The sequence below is a fragment of the Panthera onca genome, chromosome A1 (genome assembly GCF_046562875.1).
Source record: "Panthera onca isolate mPanOnc1 chromosome A1, mPanOnc1 haplotype 2, whole genome shotgun sequence".
In the NCBI taxonomy this organism is placed as follows: domain Eukaryota; kingdom Metazoa; phylum Chordata; class Mammalia; order Carnivora; family Felidae; genus Panthera; species Panthera onca.
In genome coordinates, this window is record NC_138339.1 from 120,816,730 (window position 1) to 120,828,571 (window position 11,842).

The following is an 11,842-nucleotide window of genomic DNA, read 5'->3' on the forward strand; positions in this document are numbered from 1 at the left end:
TACAAAAAAGAAGAAAAAAAAAGCGTATCAAACAGTTGACGGTTGTCAGGAAAGTGGGTTCTTTACATTTCCATATTCTTTGATGCTATTAAGACAATGTATTCGTGAACTATTTGTGTAATTTTTTTCACCTTTGTACTATAAGATTAGGTCATTCATTCACATGGTTAACTTCCACCCCAAATTTCATCATCCCCAAGTCATCTTTACTTCAGAAAATAGCACCATCATTCACGTAACTGCTAAAGCCAGAACATTTCAATCATTCTTGACTTCACTGTTTAAGAACCTAAATCCTATCAAACAGCAAATCCTGTGGGCTCTACGCGATTCTTGCCCCACTGTATCTATTCTACACACGGTGGCCCCCAGGATCTCCCAAAAACACAAGTAGGATCACATCACAACCTCCCATGGGTTCCAGTTACACTCAGAATAAAATCCAAAATTCGTTTTGGGACTCAAGACAAGGCCTGGCTCCTGGACTCTCTCCCTGTTCATTTGCCATCATTGTTCTCCAACCACACTGGCCTCCCTGCGGGTCCTCAACACACCATGCACTTTCCCACCTTGTGACTTGTGCACCTGTTACTGCCATCCTAAAAGCCATTACTCTAGGTCTTGAAGGACATGTTAAGAGCGGAGCAGGACTCCATATTTGTTGAATAAAAGTCTTCCTTTGACAGCAAAAAATGTATCATTTGATATTCACTGGGTTATAATTTTAAAAATCAAAACTAAGGTCAGTCATAAATTTAAATCTGGGGGCACCTGGGTGGTTCAGTCGGTTAAGTCTCTGACTCTTAATCTCAGCTGAGGCCTTGATCTCAGGGTCATGAGTTTAAGCCCCACATTGGCTCCATACTGGGTGTGAAGACTACTTAAAAAAAAGAAAAAAAAAATGAGGGGCACCTGAGTGGCTCAGTTGAGCATCTGCCTCTTGATTTTCACTCAAGTCATGATCCCAGTGTCACGGGATGAGACTCGCATTGAGCTGAGCCTAGTAGAACCTGATTGAGATTCTCTCCCTCTGCTCCTCTTCCCCGTTCATGCACATCCTCTCTCTCTCTCTCTCTCTCTCTCTCTAAAGTAACATTTTAAAAAATTGTTTAAAAAAAAAGAAAAAGAAAAAAGAAATTTAAATCTAGAAAAAGCACGTTGTTGGCTTCATATTGGTGTCTCTCCCTTGCGTAGCTTTTTAAAATGCAGCGTCCTTGGGGTGCCTGGGTGCCTCAGTAGGTTAAGCGTCCGACTTCAGCTCAGGTCATGATCTCACGGTTTGTGAGTTCAAGCCCCATGTCGGGCTCTGTGCTGACAGCCTGAAGCCTGCTTCAGATTCAGTGCCTCCCTTTCTCTCTGCCCCTCCCTCCCCTGCTTGCACTCTCTCTCTCTCAAAACTAAACATTAAAAAAATCTTTTTAAATGCAATGGCCTTGATGAGATAACAAAATCACCTTCATGAGTCCCTTTCCCCAACAGCTCAGTGGCGATCCCTGTTCCTCCCTGACCCATTCTCATTTCATCAGTTCATGGGGTTTGTGATCATTAGCTTATATTGACCAGAATTAGGAAGTCCAGCCTGAGGCCTCTGCCCAGAGGGACGCCAACTAGCCTTATAAAAGCAGAAACCAGAAATTCAGCCTCCAAAGAACCACCATCCTAAGCCCTGGGATCCTGAAACTGATCACTCAAATGCATCTGAGGTTAAAGCAAATGGAAGCAAAAAGTCCCCAAATGAGGCTAAATGAAGAAAATATACTGAGCACTGTCCACTTAATCATCAAAAGTTTTATGGGACAAAATAAAGGGAAAAATCTAAGACATAAGACAGTGCCCAACAAAAAGATCTACATAGACATCTCAGCAAAGAAAATGCACCACTGGTCAATAAGCACATGGAAATACGCTCAACATCATTAGTCATCAGGGAAATGAAAATTACCAGGATTAACCACTTCACACCCACTAGGAAGGCTGCAATCAGAAAGACAGACAATAACAAGTATTGGTGATAATGTAGACAAGCTGAAACCTTTGTACAAAGCCAATGGGAATTTAAAAGGATGTTTCTGCTGTGGAAAACACTTTGGCAGGTTTTTAAAAATTAAATATAAGTTTACCATACAACTTAGCAGTTCTGCTTTCAGATAAGAAATGAAATAAGAAATGAAAACATATGTCCACACAAAGACATGTACACAAATGTTCACTGCAAGCATTTTTCATAAGAGCCAAAAATGAGAACCCAAATGTCTATCAAATGGTGAATGGATCAAGAAAATACGATTCACACATGGAATACTCTTCAACAATAAAAAGGAACAAACCAATACATGCCACAACACAGATTAATCTAAAAACACTATACTAACTGAAAGAAGCCAGATACAAAAGACCATACAATGTATGATTAAATTCAGCTTTTTCATAGACAACAAATCTATAAGGGGTAGAAAAAAGTAGATTAGCAGTTGTCTGAGGCTTGAGGTGAGACTAAAGAGTGCCAATTGGAGGTGAAAGAAATGTTCTAAAACTGGAATGGGGTGATGGTTGCATAATTCTGCAAACTAACTACAAATGAATTGTACACTTAAAACTGGTGAATTTTATACTTCAATAAAGCTCTTAAAACAACTCCCCAAAACATGCTGCCTTGAAACAAATGGCTACTTTAAAAGGAATAACCATAGGGGCACCTGGTGGCTCAGTCAGTTAAACATTCGACATCGGCTCAGGTCATGATCTCGTGGTTTGTGAGTTCGAGCCCCCGCTCTGTGTTGACAGCTCGGTAACTGGAGCCTGCTTCCGATTCTGAGTCTCCCCTTCTCTCTGCCCCTCCCCTGCTCGTGCTCTGTCTCTGTTTCTCAGTAATAAATAAACGTAAATATAATGTTCATGAGAGGCATTTGTAAACGGATAGGTCAATTCCTAACTTCTAGTGATCAATCCGTGGGGGGAAAAATGGAGAGGAGAAAAAAAAGTTTTTTTTATGATTTTAAAGGAGAAAGAATAGTCTTTCTTCATGATAGTTGTGGATAATCATAGCCCAACAGATAAGATATTCAGCCATAAAAAGGAATGAAATTCGGACACATGTTACAACATGTATGAACCCTGAAGATATTAAGCTAAGAGAAATAAACCAGGCACAAATGGTCAAGTTACAGTATTATTCCACTAATATGAAGTACTCAGAGTAGTCAACCTCATGAAAAAAAAGCAGAACAGACGTTACCAGGTATTGGGGGAAGAGGAGAATGAGCAGTTAGTGTTTAATGGTTACAAAGTTTCAGTTTGGGAAAACAAAAAAATTCTGCAAAGTGATAGCACTGATAGCTACAACATTGAGAATGTACTTAATACCAATGAACTGTACACCTACAAAAGGTTAAAGTGGTAAATTTTGTGTTATGTTTCTTTTATCACACACACATACACACACACACACACACACACACACACGGAACAATACTCAACAAACTCAACAATAAGGAAACTCAACCCAATTTAAAAATGAGCAAAAGATCAGAAGAGACACCTCACCAAAGAAGACACACAGCTGGAAAATAAACATATGAAAAGATACACAACATCATGTCATTAAGGAAATACAGATTTAAAAAACAGTGAGACACCACTACATGCCTGTTATAACGACTAAATCCAAAGCACACTCTGCCTTGTCAGTAGGGAGCCTGATGCAGGGCTTGAACCCAGGAACCATGAGATCATGACCTGAGGTGAAGTGGGACGCTAAACCAACTGAGCCCCCCCAGGTGCCCCTGACAACGCCAAATTCTGATGAGGATGTAGAGCAACAAGAACGCTCATTCTTTACTCACAGGAAGGCAAAATGGCACCACACTTTGGAAAACAGTTGGGCAGTTTCTTACAAAACTGGAATACTCGATCCGCCAGTTGTGCTCCTTGATATTTACTCCAACGAGTTAAAGGCCTATGTCCACACATGAACCTTCAGACAAATGTTTGTATCAGCTTTATTCCTAACAGCCAAAACTGGGAAGCAACCAAGATGCCCTTCAACAAATAAGTGGATACATTCATATGGTACATCCAAAGGAGTATTTGCCAGTGATAAAAAGAAATGAGCTATTAAGCCACAAAAAGACATGAAGGAATCTTAAATGCATATTGCTAAATGAAAGAAGTCAATCTGAAAGGCTAACCACCCTATGATTCCAGCCGCCAGCATATAACACTCTGGAAAAGGCAAAACTAGGGAAATAGTAAAAGAGAACAGTCACTGCCAAGAACAGGGGCACAGGAATGAATAAGTGGAGCACGGGGGATTTTTAGGGCAGTGAAACTATTCTGCATGATACTGCAATGGGCAATACAAGTTATTTAACATTTGTCAAAACCCAGAGAATGTACAATGCAAAGAATGAACCCTGATGTAAACTATGGATTTTAGTGAATAACCCTATCACCACACTAATGCAAGGTGTCAATGACAGGGGAAATTGAGAGGAATAGGTATGAAGGGCTGGTATGAGAACTCCCTATACTTTCCACTCAGCTGTTCTGTAAACTTAAAACTGCCCTAAAAATATTGTCTTATTAATCATAAAGTGAAGGGAAGAGACCTCAGACCTCTGCCAGTAGGTTGAGAACTACAGTTTAAATGCAATTTATTCAATCCAATAAAGATAACGGATTAAAGTAGAAGAATTTTTTTTTTTTTTTGAGAGAGAGAGAGAGCACATGTAAGCAGAGGTGGAGGAGAGGGAGAGAGAGAATTCCAAGCATGTTCCATGCCCAGCGCAAAGTCCAACTCAGTCTCAGGACTATGAGATCATGACCTGAGCCAAAATCAAAAGTCAGGTGCTTAACCAACTGAGCCACCCAGGCGCCCCATAAGGAACTTTTAAGTTAATGTTACATAAAAACTACAAAATCTTGTTTGTACTTAATTTACTGTTGTTTATGTTTGTATGACTAATATTCCAAATGTCAGCATGACAAATTACCACCATTTATAAATAATTTGCAAATGCCTCTTTCTTCCCTTTAATTTGCAAGGTGCTAAAGCAAAGCAAAGGAACTGGGAAAATGTTTTTGCTACTTAAGTCCATACCCATTTGTCCTATTAGGATTTTGTAAGTAATATAATTCCTCCTGAACACAGCAGACTGGTAATGAACATCCTTTGGAAAGCCATTCAAGAGGGCTCATCTCACTACTACAAAAAGCCTATGACAAATCCTAAAGAACTACAAAAGTGTGACATGATTTAAACCACCAACTCTTCAAAAAAAATAATGAATTCAAAAAGAAAAAAATAATAAAGCATGCAACACTTCATGTTGACTTTTTTCACTCTTGTTTAAATGAGCATTGAGAATAAACCATTTTTCTTATCAAATCAGACCCAGGAATAGGTTTCTGGCCTTCCTGTTTGATGCTTTATTATCCAGCTAAAAGAGAATCACTTCCAATTATAAAATAAATCATGTGATATACAGCACATTGACTACTGTTCATAGTAGCATAGACTATGTTTGTAAGTTGCTAAGAAAGTACATCTAAAAGTTCTCATCACAAACAAAAAATTCTATAACTGTATGGTGACAGATGCTAACTAGATTTATTGTGCTGATCCTGCACAACATACACAAATACAGAATCCTGTTGTACACCTGAAACTAATACAAAGTTATATATCAATTAAAGCACAATTTAAATTTTTTTCATTAAAAAATAAATTAATGTGGGGCGCCTGGGTGGCTCAGTCAGTTAGGTGTCTGACGTTGGCTCAGGTCATGATCTCGCAGTTCCTGAGTTCGAGCCCCGCGTCGGGCTCTGTGCTGACAGCTCAGAGCCTAGAGCCTGCTTTGGTTCTATGTCTCCCTCTCTCTCTCTGCCCCTCCCCTGCTCACACTCTGTTTCTCTCTCTCTCAAAAATAAACATTAAAAACAATGTTTAAAATAATAAAGTAAATTAATACTATAAAAGTATACATTTTTTAAAAAATTATTTTTAAAAAGAATCACTGATAACCACTCATTGATACCAAAGATAAACTCTAGCACTTTATAAAGGCAAGAGACAGCCAGACTCCCATCATTTCCCTTCTAGCCTATAATGGTTCTTTAATCCTATGATGGAAACGCAAAACTTCAAAGCACAATACAAAATATTAGCTATTCATTGCTACCCAGGTTTCAGAGTCTGAAAAAACAACAGACACAATACTTTCACTTAATCTAGCACCTGCCATATGCTTCTCCTTTCTAGGGTCTAGATCTATGAAGAATTTGCATCTTTAGTACTAATATGGTTACTGAAGACACTCAAGGGTCATGTTCAAGAGAGTCCACTACCTGCAGTCCATTGCCAGGTTCAAAACCTGGTTGTATAACTTACTAGCTATGTAACCTTAGACAAGTTACCCCAAGTCTAAAATACAGAAAAATAAGAATATTCACTCACAGAATGGTGGTAAGGACTAATGAGACTAATGTGGACACAGCATAGGGCCAGGCACTTGGTAAATGCTCAAGAAACAAAAACACATCATCCCAAAAGTTTTCATAAATACTACAGACTCAACTACAGAAATATACATTTACTTCATTTTGTTAGAAAGAAAGAAAGAAAGAAAGAAAGAAAGAAAGAAAGAAAGAAAGAAAGAAATGTCACCCAGCAGGTTAAGACCCCAGAGTAAGGCTTTATGGAGTATCACACATACTGCCCCAACTTGACTGAAAGTTCACAGAAGGAACGGGCTAGATTCCTAGTTTTATTTTGGTCTCCTCTGTATCCATCACAGTACCAGGAACTAGAACTAATCCATTCCCCACTCATGAGTTTGAAACCCAAAGGCGCACACGTGGGTTCCTCCCAGCCCTGGGAAACAGTTCCATCTTTGGAATATGACCTCTACTTAAATGCCCCTGAAGAAGAGTAGCAGATAGATTCCAAGTTCCCCCACCTGAAAGTCCAATGAAAAACTCTGTTCCTAAAGTTGGTCACTACCACCTAGGAGGAAACTGTTAAAATTGCACATGTGATGTTCAGAATAGACAAATCTATAAAGACTGAAAATACTTTAGTGGTTGACAGGGGCTGGGGACAGGGGTAGCAGGGAGCTGGGAGAAAATGGGGAACAATGGTTAATGGGAATGAGATTTCTTTGTGGGGATGACTGCACAATTCTGTGAATGTAGTAAAAACCAGTGAACTGGATTCTGTAAGTGGGTGAACTATACAGTAAGGTAAATTATACCTTTAAAAAGTTGATACCTTAACATCTGAATTTTTGCCCCACCCCTCCCATCTTAGATTATCAGAACAAGGGTATTCATTCTATCTCATTAAGCAGAAGCCAAATTTATAGCACTAAGTCCACACAACCCAACTCTCAAGATGGAAAGACACAGTTCCTGAAAACCCACATCACTACTTAAAACCAATAGCCGAATTCACTCTCATTTCTATGAAACCACGTTTGGTTTGCCACTGGGTCCATGACACCCACTATGAAGTCCAATGCATTCTGCAAGCTTTTCCTGCAAGACAAGAGAGAGAGGCAGCCAGCCCAGCCACTGAGGGGAGATGTTAAGCTAGCCGGAAGGTTGAAAATTTAAGTTACCAGAATGTTATTAGGAACAGAAAGTATGTTGGGAGGCTTACTACTATTTTTTTTTTTTTTTAACTTGTGGAACTTTTTTGGCATAACCACAACATTATGCAAAGAGGATTGCCAGGACTCTTCCCACTGTAACCAGTGGTTAACACATACACAACTGTGTAAGTTATCAACAAGTGGCATTAAGAAGGCATATTGCTTAACTCCCTGCACCCAAACCAAAAAATGTCCCTCTGCTCTTAGCAACGTTTGCTCTGAGTCTTGACAACCCCGAATGCTGGAAGATGATTACAGCCACCAACAAGTGAGCAGTGCTATGCACCGGGCTCTAAGCTGAGTGCTTTCTTTATAAGCACTGAATCATTTGATCTCACAACACTAGAAGGTCAAGGTGGCTACTGCACAGGAGGAGCTCATTCAGGCTCAGTGACTTGCCCAAAGTCAACCAGTAAGTGAGTGGGTTAAGATTCGAACCTAGGAAATCCTAAAACTTAATTCTGCAACTTCGTTTCCAGCTACTATGGACTCTACAGAAAGAAAGAAAGCCTTGAACATACAAATTCCTCCCAACTGAGACACTGATTCATCAGGGTAAGAAAAGAGTCCTGAACACAGGAGCGCCCACAGGAAAGACCTAGACAAATAGGTGAGATCTAGGTCCTTTAGGTGAAAATAGGTCCTTTTTCAGGACAGAAAAAGCTGACTGTCACCAAGGTAGGTCCCAAATTATTTTATTGCTTATCTTCTATGTATCCAGATCAGAGGCTTGGACTCCAGGGAAAAACTTCAAGGGGGTTATTTGTTTATCAGATTCTCAAGGGGATTCAAAAGACAACAGACCTAGACAACAGTTCTGCTTGGGGTTAGTTAAGTTAAGCACAGGCAACTTTGGAATCAGACAACTTGGGTTCAAATACATTCAAATGCTGTGTCACCTTGAGCAGGTGACCGACCTCTCTGACCTTCAGTTTCTTCAAAAATAAAATGTTAAGTAGTAACAACAATGATCTAGCTGAACTTTAGCAATCCCAAGAGGCCCGTTTTATTGCCTCAGGTTAACACACAAAAGAAATCTAAACCCAGAGTTCTGTGAATACTAATTATAAAATAAAACCATAAAATTTTATAGTTGGAAGAGACTATAAATCATCTAAACTAGTGTTATTTATATAATTGTCTATTTTTTTCTGTGTAATTAGTTTTAAAAATACCGGCTTTACATTTTCAGTAGTAAGAAGGATGAACAGAAGAAAAATAATACACAAACACTATGACAGTAATATACACTGTATAAGCTCCTAATGATAATGGAATGCCTCAAATCTGGGAAACAGTGATCAACTCCACCCTTTCCACTTAAGAGGTCACATGACCTATTCAACTAATAGTAGCAGTTGAAGAGTATAGTTAAGTACAGCTGGATATACAGGGATTAGAACATTTAGTTCCTCGCTAGTCTTTCTCCCAAGATACAGGTCTGCTCTATTCCATTAGACAACTTATATAACTGCATTATTCCCTCCTACCCAAAGAATTCTGACCCCTGCCAAAGAAATAGTAGCAGGCAAATAAACTGCCAGTCACACAAATGCACCCTACTCATACTCAAGGCAGACATACAAATGCAATTCCAAATACTCGCAGGCTTGGTCTAGGAGATCCATTCTGGGTGAGTAGGATGGGGAAGGATTAAGAGCTCTGTATTAGCAGGAACTCCAACTCTGGCTCAGACCATGCAGGGGTTCAAAACTAGGTCCCACTGATAACAGCTGTGTGGCGCTGGACTAAAGATTCACCAAGCTTGTTTTCTCATTTGTAAAATAAGTAACAGACAATTCACTGGCGAGGAATCAGTCTCGTAGCCACAGGGCAGCAAAATATTCACTGCTACATAGTCAGGGTCCAGGGCAGTAACCAGCACACTGCAGGCACTGTGTATATTTACTGAAATAAGCAGATGCCCAATTAAAGCCATTACTACCTACCTCTACATCTTTAGAAGCATCAGGGTCACAAAATGACATCTCAGGCTCTTGACTTCTGTAAGTCTCCTTTAAAGAGGCCTGGGAACAATTCTCACAGGTGGGACCCCACTCTGCCAATGCAACCTTTCTTAGCTGAAAGACCTCACCTATTAAGATACCCATCACACAGACAGGAAAAGAAAAGCCAAAGACAGTTCAGTTCCACTATCTTCCTTCGTGTCATTCCCGATTCTCAAAACTAAAAGATGAACCCAACTATTTTTAAATGGGTAGAACTGTGAAGGCACCAAAAAGGACCGCCCAATCCAAGAAGCCCATCCCTAGAACGCTCTCATTTGGCCAGGAGAAACTCTGGCTCTGCAAAAGTCAAGGGACAATCACACACAGAATGCAAATTTCAGTGCTCCCCTACCAAAAGGAAATAAGCAAAAATAGTTTTACGAAAGGTTCCAGAATCTTTCAGGACGAGTTTAAACCTCTCCTTTCTGAGTGAGGACGTTGGACATGTCCTTCAAAATCCTGGAGTTTTCAAGGATAATGGGAGAGGTAGAAAGGAGAACGAGGGAGCGGGAGAGGGAGACAGTCAGGATATGCTCGTTCTATTTTTAAACCCTCGCCCACAGTTTAGAGTAAAGGAACACTCTGATGCTGTACTCCCACCCCTGTCACCTTCTGCTAAACACAAGAATCCGAACCTGCACACGTACACGGCCCTGGATTACTGGCTGCCAACACTCCCCAGAACCGTGAGCTAAGCAGCCCTTCCACCCAGACCTTCTCTGGCACCGCCGGTGCCTTTCGGAGAAACGGGCGGCCCGGAGACAGCGAAGCAATCACCAGCCGCCTTCTCCTGAGGGGAGGCAGCGCCCCCTTGGCAGGGCACGTTCCAGTTCCCTGGCTGGGTACCCAGGGGTGAGCAAGAGTTCCCCCACGGGAGCCGCAGTGGTGGACGCGATGGGGTTTCCCGACGGGGTGCGGCGCGCCGGGCACTGGCGTCCCACTCCCGGGACACCTGTGTGCCGCGCACACCCGGCCGCGGTGCCCCGCGAGCACCACTCGCCCTCGGTCACCTCCCGGCCATCCCAGAAAGCCAACGGCTGGGCGGCGGGTCTCCTTCCTCATCGACTCGCCCATCTTACGTCCCCGTCTCGCCCCACTGCAAACACCTACACCCGTCCCTCAGTGACCCCCGGGGCGGAACGGCAGCCGGCGCGCGGGTGCCCAGGGCCGAGAGCCGCCCGACGGCCCTCCCGCCTCAGGGCCCCGTCCCCGCCGGACTCGGGACACTCACTCTTAAGCGCGCTGATGAGTGACTTCCCGTCCTTGATGAGCTCCTTGATGAATTTGTTGGTCTTGTCCAGCTCCGCTTCGTGTGACTTGAGCGTCTCTCTGAAGTGCGGGCTGTCGAGGCAGCAGTCGCTGAATTCGAGCGCGGGGAGCCCCATAGTGGCCGAGTCGCCCAGCCGGGGGGCGCGCCTCCCCCGGCGCCCCGGAGGCCCGCAGCCCCAAGCACGCGCGCGGCGGGACCCCGGCCGGGACCCCCGACGCCCGCCGGCTCCACAGGTGTGGCGCCGGCTCGCCCTCCGCGCGGTGTCCGCCGGCACGCAAGACTCCTGACCTGCGCGGGGACCCGGCGGAGGGGCGGCTGCTCCCGCGGCGCGCAACGGAGTGGTGGGCGGGCAGGAAGCGCAGCGGCGGACCCGCGGCGGTGCCGGGAAACGAGAAGCAGGCGAGCGAGTGCGGCCGCCGCCTCCCCGCCTCCTTCGCCAGTTCGCTCTCCAGCAGCCTCGAGCGCCCTCTCACAGCAGCCTCGGCCGCCCCACCGGCGTCCGGGCCGCTCGAACCTGCTAGCGATGACCTAATCTCAGCCGGACCAATCAACGTGCCCGTCTCAGCCCGACCCCCCTGCCTCCCGGGGACACCCGGCCATTCCGCGGCCTTGACCCAATCAGCGGGGCCTGGAGGCGGGGCCTCGGGCGGGGGGCGGGGCCCACGCCACCGCCTAGGTCCGCAACACAAGCTCCGCCTTCTCCCGCCGGGGCTGTGTTGCAGACCCGGAGCCCAAGGGGTGATTGCTGCGGTGCACGGGCCCTTGCCACTCCTGATCGTGGCGACTTGCCGCGGCCAGGGTCCGAAGCCGAGGTGGTGCGTCTGCTGGTCTGAGAACCGAGGATCCTAAATGGGCGGAGCATGAAAAAACTGGGAATTGGGGCTGCAGTTCCATTCAGCCCGCCCTGCACGGCT

The 11,842-nt window shown here is 43.9% G+C and overlaps 1 protein-coding gene across 5 annotated transcripts in view; it reads right to left on the minus strand.

Moving 5' to 3' along the window:
• The window catches only part of ARHGAP26 (Rho GTPase activating protein 26), a 423,991-nt gene extending 412,520 nt beyond the window's left edge, over positions 1–11,471 (minus strand). For 3 of the 5 annotated variants that reach the window (XM_060635856.3, XM_060635855.3, XM_060635857.3), the window contains exon 1: positions 10,890–11,468. In XM_060635856.3, coding sequence (XP_060491839.1) covers positions 10,890–11,043 — 154 coding nt within the window. In that variant the 5' untranslated portion in view covers positions 11,044–11,468. Of the gene's footprint in view, positions 1–10,889 lie in introns of all 5 variants that reach the window. The other 2 variants (XM_060635852.3, XM_060635853.3) reach the window with 2 other exon arrangements.
• Between the last annotated feature and the right edge of the window lie 371 nt (positions 11,472–11,842).